The 20,738-nt window shown below is 41.7% G+C and overlaps 1 protein-coding gene across 1 annotated transcript; it reads left to right on the forward strand.

The window, feature by feature from the left end:
* Nucleotides 1-491: 491 nt before the first annotated feature.
* LOC143605590 (cytochrome P450 76A1-like) lies at nucleotides 492-3,541 on the forward strand. Its single transcript, XM_077081650.1, has 2 exons — nucleotides 492-1,455; nucleotides 2,773-3,541. Exons 1-2 carry the CDS (start codon nucleotides 532-534, stop codon nucleotides 3,382-3,384), a joined length of 1,536 nt encoding a protein of 511 aa, XP_076937765.1. The 5' UTR covers nucleotides 492-531; the 3' UTR covers nucleotides 3,385-3,541.
* The last annotated feature ends 17,197 nt before the right edge of the window (nucleotides 3,542-20,738 follow it).

The raw sequence follows: 20,738 nt of genomic DNA on the forward strand, positions 1-20,738 counted from the left end.
ACCTATAACGTCTTATTCTGCATCTCTATCTCAATCTAGTTAAGATTGTGTGTTGTCGTTGAAGGCCAACCACAATTCATCTTCTAAATTTCGTCACCTAGTGCTAACTAGGCAATGGATGAAGCCTTCGTTAATGCCACCTCCACCTGTTGTGGTTAAAGCCACCAATTTCACATTCCCAAGCCTCCAACGTTCCAAAATGGTGTTCATGAGTGACGTGGCAGTGACCCTGTTTAAGCACGACAACGGACCGTCTCACAAACACTTATTCATTGTTAATATTATTTCTTAGATATTCACAAACAATAGATCTCTGAATGACTTTATTTGGAGGTGCCTCATGGTGTCTAAAAGATAAAAGGGCTACCAAATTTAGGTTTTTAAATTTTTAGTTAGTAGAAACTGATTAGTAATTAAAAATATTTTTAACATGTTTAATATTGATGCTTAGTTTAATACCAGCCGGCAGATTCCATTTTCACTATATATAACTAAAATAACAATTTAACATATGATCCAAAATAGACCAAAATGGAGTTTAATTTGACACTCTATTTAGTTTCTTTCATCACTCTTTTATTTATTATTGTTTTCATCCACCGGAAAAAGGCAGCAACCACCAGAAAAAGACAGCCACCAGCGCCACCGGGATGGCCGGTGTTCGGCAACCTTTTCAATCTCGGTACCATGCCACACAGGACCGTAGCAGGGCTAGCTACCCGTTACGGTCCTGTTGTTAGGCTAAAACTTGGATCAGTCAACACGGTGGCGATCTTGACTGCCAAGGCCGCCACCGAGTTATTTAAAAACCATGATTTGACGTTCATGGAACGCACAATCACCGAGACTAGTAAGTCTCATGACTATGACAAGTCTTCCTTAGCACTGGCTCCATATGGAATGTACTGGAGAGTGCTGAGGAAGATTTGTACAGTTGAGATGCTCGTTGCTAAAAGAATCAACGAATCATCCATTGTCAGAAGACAGTGTGTGGATAAAATGTTGGATTGGATTGAAACAGAATCCAATTCGGCTGGACCTGAGAGTGGGGTCCACGTAGCGAAGTTTGTTTTTCTAGCGTCGTTTAACTTGCTAGGGAACCTTATGCTCTCCCGAAACTTGGCGAATCCGGATTCCAAACTCGGGTCGGAGTTTTTCGACGCAATGTTAGGGTTGATGGAGTGGGGAGGTCATCCAAACATTTCGGATTTGTACCCGTGGCTAAAGCGGTTTGATTTGCAAGGGTTGAGAAGGAAAATGGACCGCGATGTTGGAAAGGCAATAGATATAGCCAAAGGGTGGGTGGACGAGCGGGTGGAGAAGCGGTTGAATGAGGCGGCACAACGCGGCGGTGAGAGGAGGAAGGATTTTCTAGACGTGTTATTGGACTATGAAGGGACTGGGAAAGATGAACCGGAAAAGTTGTCCGAGAAAGACATTACCATTTTTATTTTGGTGAGTTTTATTTGGTATTTAAATTGTTGGTTACTATCATATGTTATAATGTTACAATCATATAATTTAAGATATTTATAAGACACTTGACACAAAAGGCTAAGTCTAGTCTTTGAGGTTGGGTGTTAAAAGTAGTTAGAAACTGTCCCGATTGAACTAAACTAGTTAGTTTAATCGGGTTAGGAGTGAGCTGGTTCAGTTTACATTTTATTGTTTGAAACCGGCCCTCAAAACTAAATCGAAGCAAATTGTTTTTTTTTTCACGTATAAAAATAAAACAATTATAGGGGGTGTTTAGGTGATCTTCTTAAAACTGTTTATTTATTTAATTGTTGAAAAATAAAAGTTGTTTGGCAAACAATAATTGTTGTGAGTTGAAAAACTTTAAAATTGAGTTTTTTAAACTGATTTTGTTTTTCCGAAAGCAAATAAGCAGTTTTTAAAAGTTTATCCAAACATCCCATACGTATAACTTTATAAGTAATTTTTTATTAGAGCAATGGAAATGGGTGCTGTGAGACCCCCGTGAGACATACTTTGGCGCCGTGAAAGGCGCGAAACACCACCCCCTTCCTCCGTGATCCACCCACCGCCACTTCTTTCACGGCCATAGTTGGTGGGCCCACTCAATTTCAAACAACTATATAGCCGTTGGGTGGCTTTAAATTAAAAAAAAAATTACCTATAAATACCCCACTATTTCATACAAAAAACATACCAAACTCACACCTTTCTCTCTACTTTTTATAAACTTTCTCAACTTTTATAAAAAAAATATCATGGATCCCAACATGCCTCGTCTAATAAGTAATGTAGTTTTTTTTAATAAGTAATGTAGTTTTTTTAATAAGTTAGTTTTAATGTAGCTCTTTTATTTAATTTATGTGTTATATCAAAAAAAATAAATTTATAAAAAAATTAATATAATAATGGTTTCACCCCTGTTTCACACAACCCATTTCCAGTGAAAAATATGAATGTGAAATGGGTATGTGAAAGCTGATGTGGCGCAGACGTGACAGAGAGAGAAAGTTTCACTAGCTTGTTTCACCCCACCCATTTTCATTGCTCTTATAAGTACATATATTATTGATTTAACCAATATCATTATATTATATCTTAAACCTATGTTTTCCTAAACTTTCAGCTATATCCGAACATGTGCATGTATCACGTTGTTTGACCAACCTCAAAAGACATAAATGAGTCTTTTGCACTCACGTGCCAACTTGTACAGATCCAAAAAATCAATGTTTTTTTTATAACTTGGCTAATATTTATTTTGATTTTCTGGTTGGTAAATTATTTTGTTTGCAGGAGATATTTCTAGCCGGTTCGGAAACAACGAGTAGTACGGTTGAATGGGCTCTAACCGAGCTACTACGATGTCCTGAAAAAATGGTCCGTGCCAAAGACGAGCTTGCCTCGGTCGTTGGCCCAAACAAGAAGCTCGACGAGAGTTTAATTGATAGCCTTCCGTACCTACAAGCCATCATAAAAGAAACCCTACGGTTGCATGCTCCGATTCCTTTCTTAGTCCCACGAAAGGCGCTCCATGATACCAATTTCATGGGATATCATATACCTAAAGATACTCAATTGTTTGTCAATGCGTGGGCCATAGGAAGAGACCCTGAGTGCTGGGAAAACCCTAATTCGTTTGAACCCGAGAGGTTCTTGGGCTCAAAAGTTGACTACAAAGGTCAACATTTTGAGCTCATACCGTTTGGGGCTGGCAGAAGGATGTGTGTGGGCGTACCTCTTGCGCAACGTGTGTTACACCTTGTGCTAGGTTCATTGCTACACGAGTTTGATTGGGAACTTGAAGCACATGTGAAGCCTGAGGCGTTAGACATGAGGGATAAAATGGGGATTGTTGTAAGGAAATTGGAACCATTGAAAGCAATACCCAAGAAAGTTAAGTATTAATTGGTTTTTATATTTGTCTAATCTTGTTTAATTATGTGATGAGTGCTAATAAAACATATTTACTATAAATAGTATGTGTATATGTGTTGTAGTGTCATAAGTTTAATGTTAGTGAGTCTAATTAATGAACATGTTAAAAAAAGTTAACTATCAAATGATCAAAAGTGGTTAAACTAACCACTTATTTAAACTCATAAGTAGTTTGGCACTATCTTATTTGATATTTGATATTGTTAACTTGTTATTTTATAAATTTGTACTTTATTGAAATTTTATAGAAGTAAAACATACATAATCATCCAAATTGAAAAACACAAGTTAATTCGCCGAACCATGAGCTAACTTGAGTTGTAAAAGAGCCGAAGACAAGCTTTGTTTTTGACTTGGTTGGAAATTTTTGAACAATATAGATTAAGATTTTAAATTAGATGATCAAAGATAGAATTAATTATTATTATTATTATTATTATTATTATTATTATTATTATTATTATTATTAGTTTGAAAGATGCTCTCCCCTTCTAGAGAGAGAATGAACGATGGTTGACCAAATCGTCATAAATACAAATCTTATTCTGAAGGCAACTAGATGATATGACATATTTTATTAGAAAATACGAGTAAGAAATATAATTTTTTAACAACTATTTGTGAGTGTATATATTATCTAGATGGAAAAAAATGAAAGTAGGTGAATGTCATATAACATCCACTGGTTGATTAATCACTCAGTAGGGATGGCAACATGTCGGGTTTGAGCCGGGTATGGTAATTTCATGCCCATACCTGTTGTAAAACCGTGCCCCATACATGACCTATTAGTCTATTATCTGTCGAGTATTTGCTGGGTAATTACCAGTCGGGTATCGGGTATACTCTTAGGAATTGTAAGTACATTTTTTCTATCATTATAATTCTTTTATACCTTTAATTTCACACAAAATTTATTACAAATTAAAATAAAATACACTTCACATATATAAGAGCTACAAGAATTAAATAATATCATTACAACTTTCTATATAATTTATTATATATATACTTCACAACCTATAAAATACATAGAATTTTTCGGGTATACGATTCGGGTATATCGTTCGGATAAACGGGTATGCGTTTTTGGGTAATGGGTCGTGTATCATCTAATCCCATACCCTGCCCATACACGTGAAAATTTTTAAGTCCTAACCTCATATCCGGCTCATACCCATTGGGTTTCGAGTACGTCCCATTTTTTCGGGTTTCAGGTATACCTATTGTGCTTGGTCTTTTTTTTGCCATCAAGGTATGAAATTTATATTAAAGATAATTTTAATAAACTCTATACTTTATAAATGTATTTAAATACTATTATTTACACACACCCACACATATGTTTCTCTTTGGAAATCATAGCAACACACGAATGGGTTCTGAAGAAACACGGATCCACTCCTCGGGTATGGGTCCTGGATCCAATGAGTCCACAGGGTAAGATACGATAATTACTACCAATGATATGAATGTGACTTCCCAAAGTCCAATGACCGGAACCTGCAAAACAGACACCGTGAGTCTCGTTACAGGAAGGACAAGAGGGGGGTCTTCCTGTAACCACCCTCCGGCGTGAGAATCAGTAACGTTCGTAAAGGGAGAAAGTACTGAAGTAAACAGACTAAGTGTAGTCAGAATGCAAGTGAGTGAATGAATACCTCATACCGTTTGACAAGGTATTTATAGCCGAAGGATGTAGGAAGATGATTGGGCCAACTGTTCTCTTCCAGAAGATCTTTGATAACTGCCTGGACGCGTGTCCTCTTGTGATAGGTTGAGCTATACGTCCCATGTGCATGGGTATAACAAACTGAACACGCGTCGCCCAATGATAGGATGGATTGCACCCTGGCCATGTGCACGGTTATAACAAACTGGCCAGGTGTCCTTTATTTATTGGCTGTTCAGTCACGTATTCCCCAAGTAAGAATCATGAACCTTCTTCTAGAGAGTATTTGAGTGATGACAACTGTCCCGCTGGCATTGCCTTCCGGATGTTTAGGCGGACAGATAGCCTGTCCTGCGGATGACTTTTGAGGATGCCAGGATGCTTCCGCGTGTGTTGTGAGGACGTTCCTCCTCATTCGTGATATGCGGGTGGTCCATGTGTTCCGTGGGTGGCTTACAAGAGGATTCTCTGTGACCCGCGGGTGGTACTTAAGGGTATTTGGGTCTTTTTGGTACCCTACCTCTACAAGTCCCCCCAGTCCAGTGTTTCTTTCGTGAGAAATCTTTATGCGGGTGAAATTCTGGACTTAATGCGTGTTGGGGATTTTTATTGTTCATAAATTAGGTAGAAAATATCTTCTGGTGGTATGGATAGTCATGAAAAAGGACAAGTTGACCACTCGCAGGCGCGTGAACAGGTGATGGAACGTTTTTTACGGCTGTCACTGTACCCTACTGTACAACTTTTTCTCTTTTTTGAATTTCTCGCGTGACGTGCCAGTCGCTGGTTGGGTGATGTTTTTCTCTCTCTACTGTTCATATCCCATCGCATTAATTGCGATAGGTATAAATAAGGAGAGACTCCTTTCTTTAGAGGTTTTATCACTCTTTTCCTTTGATTATCTTCTTATTTTCTCTCTGATAAAGTATCGAATCTTTCTTATATGTCTTCCTTAAATCTTCCTAAAATTTCGAATGTTCAGACTGAAGTTGATGAGAGAGAAATTGCATGGGACTACTCAGAATATGAAAAGTTACTGGAAACGTATGGTATTCCACCCGAGTGGGAACCAGAGTTTCCTTCTATCGGTTCTATAGCCAGTTTCCCACCGCCTGGGAAAATGGCTTTGTATGCCGATTATTTTGTTCATGGGAACTTCCGTTTACCCATAACGAGATTCCTTCAGAAGGTGTTAACTGCCTATGGAATCCATTTATCTCAATTGCATCCCCGTGCTATGATGCGAATTCGTCACTATGAATTCGTATGCATAGCATGTGACATGGTGCCACATATTGATCGATTTCCAGTTTTTACCGTCTTGCCATTCGTGATGGTTGGTATACGTGTCAGGGGTTTTCTGACCGAAGCATCGGATATGAAGTTGAAAAGGTATCTAAAGATTGGCGGAATAAGTTCTTTTGGATTTCTGAGGACGTGGTGCCGTTAAACATGGTTCGCCGTCCGGTGAATTCTGCCCTTCCGGACATTGTTACCGCTAATCATGAAGGTCAAGAATGGTATCGTGTATTTACGATGGAACCAACACCAATGCGGGCACTGCCAGAAGAAGCCCTGGTGTGGGCAGGCATGAGTCGCTTATGGGCCTCAGAATTTATGGAGCCTATTTTTGTTGACTTATATGAACGTAAGTTATTCTTACTGTTTTTTCTTGTTTTTTCGATGTATTCTATAATTAATTTTTTTTTCTCCTCAGGTCGGGGTTCGATGTTCAATGCCCTTTTTGAAGATAGGGGTTGTGTCCGACATGGCATCCGGGATGCCAGTGGTATGCCTATTCTCGAAAAACTAAGTCCCGCTTCCTTTTTCCAAAGAAGGTGCGGGCTGAGCCCATTGTCTCGAACGCCACCTTTGAGACAGGTGCGTATGTTCTAAACCCTCATCCGCTTTTTGCTATTACTTCTGACGGGACGATCGCCACTTTATTGTCGAGTGACGATGACGGCGATAGTTCTGACTTCTCGATCTCCCAAGGAGAGAGGGAATATGATGATGACATACCTGAACCTTCTTCTGTCTCCCATTTGTTGGCAGAATTAGAGAAAAAGAGAGCTTTTATGGCTTCTCAAGCAGGACAAGCGGGCGTCGAGACTGCGGATGTTGAGGCGGGACATTCGAAGAAGAAACGAAAAATTCGTCGTCCTAAGAAGCCCCAATATAGCCTTGCTGACCGTATTGACACTGTTGAAGGTACATACTAATCTTTTTAAGTACTATATTTTCATAAGATGTGTAGCTAAAAATAGCTTTTGTGTTTGTAGACCCACTGATCTTTAGTGAAGATGTCTTTGAGAAGTTGCCTACACCAACTCCTCAAACTGAACAACAACCATCTCCTTCTCCAGAGAAGAATGTGGAGGATAAGCCTCCGACTCCTCCTAGCAATATTAACACGGAGGATCAACCATCCTCACCTTTGGTAGAGGAGAGAGTATCAACCCCTCCGATTGATACTCCCACTATAGAGGGGGCTAACATCCAGTCTACTGATGATCGTTTTAACTATCTTTTTGAGGCTGGGGGTGGTACTGGTGGTCAGCAGGACAATCCTGCTGTTAATGAGGAGGGTTACAGGACTCCTCAGCCTCCTCCTCAACAACTTTTTTCAACCCTAACTCGCCTTAAACATTCGGGTTCTCGTTACTATGGGGATACGTGCCTGGGTGATACACATGAATTGTTTGTCCCTCCATGGGGGATTACTAACGGGTCACGGTTCTCCCATCCTAGAACTTGTATGGATTTCGTTGAACATTGTACGCCACCCGCTGAGTTGTCAGCTCAACGTGACCTTTCCCGCCATGACCTACATACCAACGTGGCCTACCACCTGGCTAATGCTTTAGCCGGTAGCCAAGAAGTCCTATGTGAATGGCGTACTTTAGGCGGGAAAGTGGGAGAGGCCCGGCGGGCCACTGAGGCTGCCAAGAAAGAGGCTGAGGAGCATCGCATTGCTGCCCAAACTGCTAAGTGGAAATAGATCGATGCGGAGAATGCCCTTAAAAGTGAACAAGATCGTAATGTTGCTGCTGCTCACCGATGGAAGGAAGCTTGTGAGAAACAAAATTCCTTTCTTGAAGCTGCTCGGGCGAAGACCCAAAAGGAAAAAGATGACTTAGCCCGCGCTCAAGAAGCCAATTCTTCATTGGAAAATCAAGTGGCCCTTCAAGGTGCATGTATTCATGATCTCGAGGCGGAGCTAAAGTGCAGAAGGAGCGAGTCAAACTCAAAGACCAGAGCGCTGCTGAAATTCAGACTGCCTATGACTCTTTTCTTCGAGCTCATGAGGAAGCTATCGCGGAATCGAAGGAATTTCAAGCGCGGGCAGAGCGTGCAGAGCAGGACCGTCAGTGGTTCCTTACTCGGGGAGTTGATGCTGTAAGTTAATCTTTATCGTTTATTATTTCGCTCTTATTCTTTGATATTGGGAACTTATGTTTTTGTCTCAACAGGTCGTCCGCCATATTAAAGGAAGTAAGGAGCTGAATGATAGCTTTGCCAATGTGATGGTTGCCTCTTCTTCGCTTGGGCGTGTGGCGAGCTTCCATGAAGGAGTGAGTTATACTCGAAGCAACCGCACATTTCAAGACCATCCGCTATATGGCGTAAACGTCAAACAAGACCGTGTGGACCGGGTCAAGGAGCATGACACTCTAGTGTTTCCTTTACAAAATGCGCTTCCGGAGTTTGCTTCCGCATACGACGGCGTACAAATTTTGAAGAGTTACCTTGGGGAGGAATCTGAGGATGATTCCTCAGAAGATACTTCGCAGAAGGCTCCGGAAGATCCATCAGGCTCGAACCCTTAGGATAATCTTAGGTTTTTATCACTTGTAATTTTTCTTTCTCATTTTGTAATTATCTTTTGAATAATTAATGAGAAAACCTCTTTGAATTTTGTGGACAATCAACTATTTGGAGAAAATATCTCTAAAAGATATTTTTGAAATTTACAGCTTTTTTTTTTTGAAATGTTTAAACGTTTGGATAACTATAACGACGTGGCGGAGAGAGAAACTCTTTGAGGACAACTGACAAGACGTGGAGAACGCTAGTGACAGCCTGTTTGCATTATCTTGAAATTCCCGCCTGACGTGTCAACCATCTGGCGGTCCGCGGTTTCTCTCTCCTCTGTCACTTTATGAATCACATTAATTGCGATGGGTATAAATATAACCCTTGCGATTTCCACTTAATCTTTATCGCTTTCAAATTTCTCCCAAACACTTGAAACTTTTCTGCAACTTTCTGAGATTTTTTAATTTTCTTGAAACTGAAATGGCTAAAGAGAAGAAGAATACCCCCACCATCAACGACGTTGTCGTCTGCCTTAAAGAAGAAGATTATAATGACGTTGTTAATGTTTACGGATTAACAACGGAGTGGAAACCAGAACGTCCTGCTAGTGGTTCTATTGCCACTAGTCCTCCTCCGAATAAAATGGCTGTCTACGTGGACCATTTTACCACGGGGAACTTCCGGGTTCCGATTACCAAATTTTTCGGATCGATCTTAACAACTTATGGGATTCATCTATCCCAGATCCATCCCTTTGGGATGTTGAGGATTCGACATTTCGAATTTTGTTGCCAAACTCATAACCTAGAACCGACTGTTGGCATGTTTGCCGTTTTTTATAAGATGACCTTTCGTGATGGATGGTACAGTTTTGCCTCCATCGAGAAGAGGATTATAGGCACGGAATGGCTCCGTAGCCTTCATGGCTGGAAGCCAAAGTTTTTCTGGATTCATGAGGACGTCATTCCGTTCAAGATGACGAAACGTAAGGCGGACGCTCCCATGCCCGTAGTTATTGCCAGTGCTCATGAGGATCAGGCGTGGTATAAAACACTGGTCACCACGCAAACTTCTCTACGCCCGATTCATGAAGGGGCGATGGTGTGTGCAAAGATGAGCCGCCTGTGGCCGTTTCCAAGTCTGGAAACGTACTACGAGGAGACCAATAAGAGTAAGTTTGTTGTTTTTTCTATTTCGTCATTAAGTAACTTCTAAAGTTTGTTGTGTAGGTGAAGGTTCCGCTTTTAGCACTTTGTTGGATCGCGAGGGGGGAATGATGGTGCGCCGCCCAATCGATAAGAGGGATGCGCCTTTTCTTGAGCGCACTCGTCATAATTTTGTATTCCCCACAGCTTTCCGCCCGGAACCTAAAGTTTCCGAGGCGATGTATGCCAAAGGTGATGCATATGTTAAAGATTGCATCCATAAAGGTGAGGGCATTTTGAAACCCAAACCTATGACTGATATTACTTCCAGCAGAGTGATTGTGCTCTTCTCGTCTAGCGAGGAGTCATCACTTTGTGAAGAAGCTTGTTAAACTGATGTTAATAGAGCTGTGGACTCATCTGCAGGTCTCACTTGCCAGAGGGCTGCGTCTAGCCAACGGAGGATCAAGATGATGCTACAATTGAAGCAGAAGGTAAGAGACCCGCTGAGGGTTATCGTCAAGCGAGTGAGGCGGGCGTCTCCAAAGCGGCTGGAAAACGCAAGGTTAATCCAGTCAAGGTTGTCTCAAAGAAGAAGAAATCTAAAAAGACAAACCCTGCTGCTTTGGGAGCTCGTTTGGATCAACTCGACGCTGTCGATCTTTCGTTAGGTAAGCTAAATCTTTATTATTGTGAATTAGAATGTTTCTAACTCATTTGTTGATGTTTTTCAGTGAACCTGGATAACCTCTCTGAAGGTATTTCCGGTTTGAAGGATTCTCCTGTTCGTCCGCCACCACCGCCTCCTAATACTGCCAAGGACCCGGTAGTTGTGGCGGATGATTCGCCTTTGAAGGATAAGGGGGTCGACACGACTGATTATGCCAAGGTGTCGCCCTCTTATAATGTTTACCGTTTCAGGGATCAAGGGGGTATAAGCACGTTCCCCTATGCTTCCCAAACTTCCCCTACTACAGAAGAGGAAGACTGATGCGTCCGTGCTAGTGGTATAAAATATGAAGGATGGAATGATTTGCTTTTGCACAAGATCGTGTTTTAAATTTATAAAAGTGATTTCTACAAAGACTAAACACACACAAAATAGGCAAGTGTACCTATCGTATATGTAGAATAGTAATGGTAAGAACCAAGTATCGATCCGTGGACACACAGGTTTCTAATAATAAATCGTTGTACTTCAATCGGAGGTTTTAATCATTTTGGGGTTGATTTTTAAACTTTTTATAAAATATAAACACTTATATATATAGTATATAGGTGACTGAGACAAGAGATTCTAAGCGAGTTGTTCAATTATGCGAAGGTTACCATCTAAGATCAAGAATCCACTCCATTTTTATCGTTGATAATTAATATGTAGACATGTGATAGACTTGTCGTAGCAATATATGATAGATGGCTCCTTAAACCTTAAGTGAGCATCTTCGGCACTAAGGAGATGGTATGCGCATTTTAAAGTCCACCCTTTCCTAATGTCATACCATCTCAATGATGTCGATTTGAGTTGACAAGTAGTTTCGTAAAGTAGAAAGATTAGGATTGACTTCGATTTCTCAAATACCAATTCTAACAACTTTGGGTGGTTGTAGTTCATCACACAACCTCCCCTTGGTTGATTTATGTAGGTTATAATTACACATTCCGTTAACATATGGTTTCTTTAACTAATTTGATATCCTAAGCAAAGCCATTTTCGGATTACAAAGGTTTAGAAAAATACACCATAACTTATATCTCATCATTTCTAAGTACAATATAAGGATCCATGTTTCGATAATGTATCAAAGTATTTCTATCTTTCAAGAACATGAATCGATCATGAACGATTGCCAATGATATTGACAACCACCAACTTTGATTTAGTGATTTAAGATGGTGAAACATTTCTCATCAAAAGATAATTGTAATATAACCATGTACTTTACTAGACTACATCACATGTCTTGATTAATTATCAAGTAAAACAAAGCTTCTTCATAGATTTTAGATGGTAAAAGGAGTTTAGCTCATAATGAGCATAATGATGAACATTAAGATGATTGATAACAACAAATACATGATTAAGCTTAGAACAATCTAACCAAGTATAGATGAATCCTCCTTCTTAATGATGGTAATGATGGTTGATGATGATGATTAGTGGTGATGACCTCCAAGCCTTCAAACTCTTCACTAGATCTTCAAAGTGAGTGTTAGTGTGTGTTTTTATAAGTGAAAACCGGAGAGAACTCTTTTCAAAGCACCCTTGATGAATGCAACATGAGCCACTATTTATAGGCAATCTGGACGATGAGGCACGACCCCGTGTATTTTTATGACATGTGCCAGATTTGTTTTGTCTTTTGTGTGAGGTGGCAACGGCCCCGTGGTTAGCAGGCACGGGCCCCGTGTTGTTTAGTGACATGTGCTCAATTCTTCTTTGTCTTTTCTGCATTCCCGTCCATGGCCCCGTGCATGCTGAGCACGGCCCCGTGCTTTTGCTTCCAGATTTTGTCTTTTCTTGTTTAAGAAGCATGGGGGCATGTTTCTTGAGGCATGGGGGGCGTGTTTCTTTGTTTTCTTGTGTTTTCTTCTGTTTTTCTTCGTCTTTTTGCTTGTTTCTTCGTTTGACGCTTGGTTTCTCCTGAAATTATGTTTTATTATGGTAAGTAGTCTTTTATGCTATGTTATTAGATAGAAATTGCAGTTTTTAGAGATAATTTGATGCCGAAAAGATGTATATTTCTATGTACATCAAAGACCCTACCCCGCATCAACCTAATTGGACCCTACGTCGGGATTCGACATTCCGTGACGTGGACACATGTTATGAATTTCTGCGGGAGAGTCTTCCGCATGGTGAAAAGGAAAGACGTTGCCTCAGTGTCCGCCAGGAGTTGCTGAACACCCATACTTACTATGTGGCAAATTCTATTTCCACTACCCATGAGATAACCAGAGATTGGCTGGCGATGAATGAAGAATGGGACGAATTGGCGGCCTCTTCTTCCGATGCTAAAGAAGAAGCTCTTAGGGCTATCAATGAAGCTAGGGAAGCCAACCAGGACCTGGAGGCGGAGAAGGTTGCCCGATCTGCTGCCGAGGAAGCCAAGATTATTCTCCAAAAGCAACTGGATGAACAATCCAAGATGATGGCTGACCAGACCAAGTTGCTGGAAACCCTGCAGGCTGAGTCAGCAGCCAAGGACAAGCGCCTGGCTAATCTTAATGTCAAAAATCGTGATCAAGCCCTGGAATGCGCCAAACACAATATGGAGCTTATTCAGGCCAAGGCGGATCAAAAATGGCTATTGGCGGAAGCTATTCCCAAGGTATGTATTTTATTCTAGCCACAAATAATCTAAGTGTTTAGAGTTATTTATGCGTGATGATTTTGACATGTCATTACTGATGTCCGGGCTAGTTATGAGCTTGGGAATTGTGTTGCTATCCTCCTCAAAGCTTCTAAACAGGCCGGTCGCCAACTAGGCTTCCAAGAAGGTTATCAGTTTGGATTAAACTCCAAGCTTCCTAAGGAGTATGTTTTGGCTGGCCAAGATACTGTTGCCATCCTCAAACAGAAATCAAAGGACTTTGATTCTTTGAAATTTTCTTTGACGGAGCAGATATCCGAGCTTGCTGATAAGGAAGATAGCATCCAGCAGCTAAAGACTCTTCTTGAACTTGATGAAGAAAACGAAGAAGAAGAAGATGACGAACATGCTGATGATGCGGGAGGCGAGGGTGCGGAGCATAATGATGCTGCACCATGAATTTTTCTGTTCTTGTAACTTGATCTTTTTTATTTGTTTGTAATCCCATTTGTGTAAATAAAGAAGGTTTTATTTTGTATCCGGTACACTTTGTTTATTTGTTATAATATAAGTGTTTTGTAGGATCTTCTTTGTATACCAATAAAGGATTACATAATAATACAAGTCTCATATGACTGAAAAGAAAATTTTCATAACTGAGGTGTAAGCCGATTTACAAGAAATGAAATTACAGAAGTTCTTAACATCTAGTTAGGCACGCAGGCCAAAAGAAAGACCAACTAAATGTAACATTTTCTCAGTTGGGCCCCATTCCAGGTTCTAGGGATCTCTGCCCCGTCCAACCTTTCAAGTTTGTAGGTACCTTTGGATAGAACTTTCTGGATTCTATAAGGTCCTTCCCAGGTAGGAGCCAACTTGCCCGAAGGCTCTTGCCCATGGGGCAATTCGTCCACCCAACCCGTCCTTTTAGTTCCTAGTCTGGCCTTGATTCCTTCTTTGATGGTCCGATTAGTTCGTTCAACTTGACAATTCGCTTGCGGATGAGCTATATAGGTGAAGGTTTGAGAAATGTGTAATTCTTTTAGCCATTCTTGTAACCCACTGTCCACGAATTGTGTTCCGTTATCACTAACGAGCTCTAGGGGGAGTCCGAAACGACATATGATAAATTCCCACAAGAATTTTTTAGCACTCGCTGCTGTTATAGAAGCAACTGGTTTGGCCTCCACCCATTTTGTAAAGTAGTCAATGGCTACTATTAGAATTTGACCCGTCCAGGGGCTTCAGGGAAAGGTCCCATGATATCAATAACCCATTTTTGGAATGGCCAGGCTGAAGTGACTGGAACTAACTCGTTCTTTGGTCGTAGCGTGTTAGGGGCATGCCTTTGGCAAGAATCACACTTTCTGATTTCATTTACAGCATCCAAGTGCATCCCCGGCCAATAGTATCCGGCATTCATTAATTTCGCCACGACCATTCGCGGGCCTGCGTGAAGACCACAAATGCCTTCATGAACCTCTCTGATTAGGTAGTTCGCGTCCTCAGCATCCACACATCGTAGTAGTGGTCCGAGGAAGGAACGTCGATACAAGACACCGTCAAGTATTTGATAGTTCAAGGCTTTGTGTTTTATCTTCCGGGCCGCTGTTTTTCCCTCTGGAAGTACTCCGGATGACAGGTATGCTGTAATCGGTGTCATCCAGGATTCCACTACCATTTGGATCACTAAAACCTGATGTTGCGGGACAGATGGGCGGTCTAATATTTCGATGCGGATGTCTTTGGCAAAGTGTTCGAAGTTTGTTGAAGCCAATTTACTGAGGGCATCCGCTGATCTGTTCTCACTTCTCTTTATATGAATGACTTTGCAAGAAGAGAATTGGAGCATCAGATCTTTCGCCTGTGACACATATGAAGCCATGATATCATTTTTTCCTTCGTATGTGCCGTTGATCTGTCCCGCAATCAACATGGAATCCACTCGGGCTTCCAAATGCTTAACCCCAAGCTTTTTAGCTATCCTCAAGCCTGCCAAAAAAGCTTCATATTCTGCCTCGTTGTTGGTACTTTTGAAGTCCAACTTTATGGCATAAGTAAACTCATGGCCTTCGGGATTGACTAACCTGAGGCCTGCACCACATCCCTCACTGCTTGAAGCTCCATCCGTAAAAAAAAGGACCAAATCTGTCCGGATTCCGGGGGTGTTGCTCAATCAAACATTCTTTTTCTTTGTGATGCGGGACCTCTGTCACGAAGTCCGCCAACACTTGCTCTTTGATTGCTGGCCTAGGTTTGTATTTTATTGCGTGTTCACCTAGTTCGATGGCCCATTTAGCCAATCGCCCAGACAATTCTGGCTTGCTGAGAACGTTTTTGAGTTTGTATCCAGTTAAGACATTGATGGGGTGCCCTTGAAAGTACATGCGGAGGCGTCGTGCAGTGTAGACCAGTGCCAAAACAAGTTTTTCTAGCATGGAATATCTTGTTTCTGGGTCTGATAGTGTTCTGCTGACGTAGTAGATTGGTGTTTGAACATTCTTGCGATCTGTCAGAAGGACAGCCCCGATAGCAATGTCTGAAGCTGATAGGTATAACGTTAAAGGTTCTCCCACTTGGGGTGCTGTTAACGTGGGAAGTTCCATCAAACATTTTTTAACCTCCAAAAAAGCTTTTTCGGCTTCCGCCGTCCACTTAAATTGTGCTTTCTTGAGACAATTTCTTAAAGTTGAAATGAAAGGATGGGACTTGGCTGCGTGATTCACCAAAAAACGATTCAAGGCAACCAGTCGACCATTTAATGTCTGAACTTCTTTGAGGGAAGATGGGGAAGGCATGCGGGCTATAGCTTGAACTTTATCTAGATTAGCTTTAAAGCCCGCATACGTGACAATCACTCCCAAAAACTTTCCTTCTTCCATTCCAAATGAGCACTTGGCCGGATTCAGCTTCATGTTGATATCTTTCAAGGTTTCGAACGTCTCTTCAATATCTCTCAACATCTGGTCTTCCTCAACACTTTTTATTACGAAATCATCCATATACACTTCTAAATTTCGGCCAATTTGATCTTTGAACGCTATGTCCATTAATCGTTGACATGTGGCTCCCGCATTTTTTAGTCCGGAAGGCATCATCTTGTAACAAAAAGTGCCTTGATCGGTACGAAATGCTGTTTTGTCCTCATCGCCCGCTGCCATGCGGATCTGATGGTAGCCCTTGTAGGCATCCAGGAAGCATTTGAATTTGAATGGTGCCACAGCATCAACCTTAAGATCTATTTCGGGTAAGGGATAACAATCTTTGGGACATGCTTTATTTAGATCTTTGAAATCAATGCACATCCGCCATGACCCATTGCTTTTGGGAACCATAACTGGATTAGCAACCCAGGTCTGATAACAAATTGGGCGGATGATTCCAGCTTATAAGAGGTCCTGGACTTGCTCATTCATTGCTTTTGTTTGTTCTGGACCCATCTTACGTAGTTTCTGAACAATTGGCGTAAACAACGAGTTTACCCTTAACTTGTGTTCCGCAATGTTCCTCAGAACACCGGTCATATCCGCGTGTTGCCATGCAAAAACATCAATATTCTTTGATAATAACTGTTTCAAGAAGGTCCGCACTATCTCGGAAATAGCAGGTCCTATTGTTACAGTTTGATTAGGAAATTTTTTGTTCAAAACCCATTTCTCTGGTTCAGTCTTCACAATTTGTTTTGGAATTTTGCTTGGTTTTGAGCTCTCGGTTGCAAAGCAGTGCCGATTAACATAAATTATTGCTATGCCAGTGCAAGTTGGAACTCCTACTGCACCGTGTGCTGTGGGCGGATGAGCATTAAAGTCACCAATCGCTTTTCGTCCAAGAATAATGTCATGTTTTGATGTTGCTGGCAGAACCAAAAACTCGACTTCCTCAGTCCTAGAGCGAATTCCGTTACTTAAGGTGACTGGGAATGAAATTACACCCCGCGGATGCATTATTTCCCCTCCAAACCCCGATACTGGAGCGTGGATGGGTTTTAATATTTCCTTATCTTCCTCGTCAAGCTGTTCAAAACATTGTTCATACATAATGTCGAAAGTACTACCGATGTCGAAGAAGATGTATTGGGAACGGTAGTGTCCGAATTGGGCAGTGATGATCAAGGGGTTTTTGTTATTCGGGCCCCCTTGATACGAGGAAAGATCACTGGCTCATTCTTCCAGTCTTCATCATCAGACTCCTTCCTCTTTTTCCTTGTATCGTACCCGCCTTGTATCATATGGACGTTTAAATCTCTGACTTGCTTTTTACTCGGGCCTTGGATATCCCGTGCGGGAGCTTTACCATTGTCAGGTTTTCCACCTTTTACCAAGTGTCCAAGTTTTCCAGACTTTACAGCTGCTTCAATTTCATTTTTTAATGTTCTGCATTCATTCGTATTATGACCAATGTCATCATGATACGAACAACGCTTTTTCAGGTTAAGGAATGATCTTCTTGTCAGTGGCTGTGGTTTTTTAAAATTCACATTCTCCGTGGTGAGAATTTCAGCAGGAGTCTTTGAAAGAGGAGTCCAATTATTGGGACCTCGGTTCGAGGGTCCCACTTTGTTTTTGTTGCCTATGAGGGATCGTGCATGAAATGGTTTTGATGCTTCCGCACTTGGCTGAAGCCTTGACCAGATAGGGCCTTTCGCCTGTCTATTAGGTCTTGGAGTTTGAAACTCGACTTTGAATTTTTGCTTCGGGTTACCATTTCTTAATGTTTTCTCAGTGTTAGCATACACCTTTGCCGCAGTCATGAGATAGTCCCACTCTTTTGGCATTCCATCTCTGCCAGTAAGTGTGCGGACTAAATCATCACATCTGACGTTTTTGCGGAAGGCGCCCCGAAGCATGTCTTTACTAATTCCACCGATGTTCAGGCTCTCATCGTTGAACCTGGTGATAAAATCTTCTGTAGACTCGTTATCGCAACGAACGACATCTAAAATTTCTGATTGGTCTCGAGTATGTTTCTTCTGCTGACTGAACTGCTGAGAAAATTTTTTCACCAAATCGTCCCAGCTGGAAATTTCACCATCAGGCAAATTTTCAAACCACTCTCTTGCTGCCCCTGGTAGTGTCAATGCGAACATGTGACACCAATAGGGAAGCGTCCAACCACTAACACCACCTACCGCCACAAAGTTCTGGAGATGATCGCTTGGATCAATCATACCATTGTATTTACCTACCGATGTAGGTATTTTAGCATTAACAGGAAAGGGTGCTGTGGCAATGCTCGCTATAAATTTTGATTTTTCGGCGAAAGCCGCAGGGCGGTATGGTTTGGTAAAGTCTCGTTCAGCATTGCTATGGTACTCGGTGTGGCGGACTATGTCATGCGGACGACTGCTTCTCGCCTATGAGCTCATCCTACTATCCCCGGTATACATACTGTAATCTCCCGGTGATAAGATGAATCATAACTATCAAACTCGTCCAAATAGGACGGTATCCGCATGTCTATGCGAGGACGAGGGCGTAGCCTCGGTAATTCGCCAAATTCTGGCTCCGCCTATTGGCTGTAACGAATCTGACTTCCTCTCACTATTGGAGGAGAAGGAGATCTCTTAGGAGATTCCTCATAATCCAAAGTGCGAGCGTAAAGTCGTTCGTTACGCTTTCTACGCTCGTATTCAGCCACCAAATTTTGTTGTTGCATGCGGAGCCACTCTTCAGGAGTTAATGCTCCTCTGGATCTAGAATTATGTTGGTAAGATCTCGCGATGTCAGAATCGCCTGAATCATTTTCCAGATCCAATTCTGGCCGTTTCCGGCGAGTCTCATCCGTAATTCGTTTTTAACCCAAATTAGATCCTTCCGGTGCCAAGGCACGTCCCATGTTTGTGGGAGTGGGATCGGTTGGTGCTGTAACATTTTCTTGGGAAAAACCCCCAGGTGTTACCTCAGTGATTCGTGACCCCGGAGCAGTGACACGTTCAAGAGCACGGCCACCCAGAGTCGTGATACGTGCAAAAACACTAAGACCCGGAGGTGCTTCTATGTTAGTTACACGTGAATCGGGTGCAGCAGTTCCCGTCGGCCCTTTAGGAAGTTTACTCATATCAAACGAACCAAAAACCAACAGAGACAAAATTATGCAGTTCTAACACCAACACGGATGGCGCCAATGAAGAAACACGGATCCACTCCCCGGGTATGGGTCCTGGATCCAATGAGTCCACATGATAAGATACGATAATTACTACCAATTATATGAATGTAACTTCCCAAAGTCCAATGACCAGAACCTGCAAAACAAACACCGTGAGTCTCGTTACAGGAAGGACAAGAGGGGGGGTCTTCCTGCAACCACCCTCCGGCGTGAGAATCAGTAACATTCGTAAATGGAGAAAGTACTGAAGTAAACAGACTAAGTGTAGTCAGAATGCAAGTGAGTGAATGAATACCTCATACCGTTTGACAATGTATTTATAGCCGAAGGATGTAGGAAGATGATTGGGCCAGCTGTCCTCTTCCAGAAGATCTTTGATAACTGTCTGGACGCGTGTCCTCTTGTGATAGGTTGAGCTATACGTCCTATGTGCATGGGTATAACAACCTGGACACACGTCGCCCAATGATAGGATGGATTGCACCCTGGCCATGTGCACGGCTATAACAAACTGGCCAGGTGTCCTTTATTTATTGGCTGTTCAGTCACGTATTCCCCAAGTAAGAATCATGAACCTTATTCTAGAGAGTATTTGAGTGATGAAAGTTGTCCCGCTGGCATTGCCTTCCGGATGTTTAGGCGGACAGATATCCTGTCCTGTGGATGACTTTTGAGGATGCCAGGATGCTTCCGCGTGTGTTGTGAGGACGTTCCTCCTCATTCGTGATATGCGGGTGGTCCATGTGTTCCGAGGGTGGCTTACAAGAGGATTCTCTGTGACCCGCTGGTGGTACTTAAGGGTATTTGGGTCTTTTTGGTACCCTACCTCTACAGGTTCTCAAAAAATGTGCGATTTAAACCGGACTACGGTGCTCGGTTGTTACCAAATGCATACTGCAGTGTGGGGATATATTGCTTACTTGCTTTTAATGGCTCGGCGCAACACGCGAGTCCTCACGCCTTACTTGTTTGATAAAAAAAACTATATATAATAATAAAAAAAGCGATATAAAAAGAATGTTAGTTTGTATTTGGCATTTAGTTCATAAAGATTATACAAATATATTAATTGCCAAATGTCAAGAACATAAATGAAGCTTATGAATTTATTTATTTTTCTCATTTTCATAATAACATGCTATGCCTAACTTCTTTGTTTTAGTTCTTCTCTTCTTTATCTCAACCACTTCACATGGCCAAACAACAACAATTCCAAACAAATGTTTTCTTTCTATTCCATGGCATATGTTTGTTACAAGTGATCTC

This window comes from Bidens hawaiensis, unplaced genomic scaffold (genome assembly GCF_021521415.1).
Source record: "Bidens hawaiensis isolate Kalapana, Puna unplaced genomic scaffold, B.hawaiensis_p1.1 tig00002123_1, whole genome shotgun sequence".
Lineage (NCBI taxonomy): Eukaryota > Viridiplantae > Streptophyta > Magnoliopsida > Asterales > Asteraceae > Bidens > Bidens hawaiensis.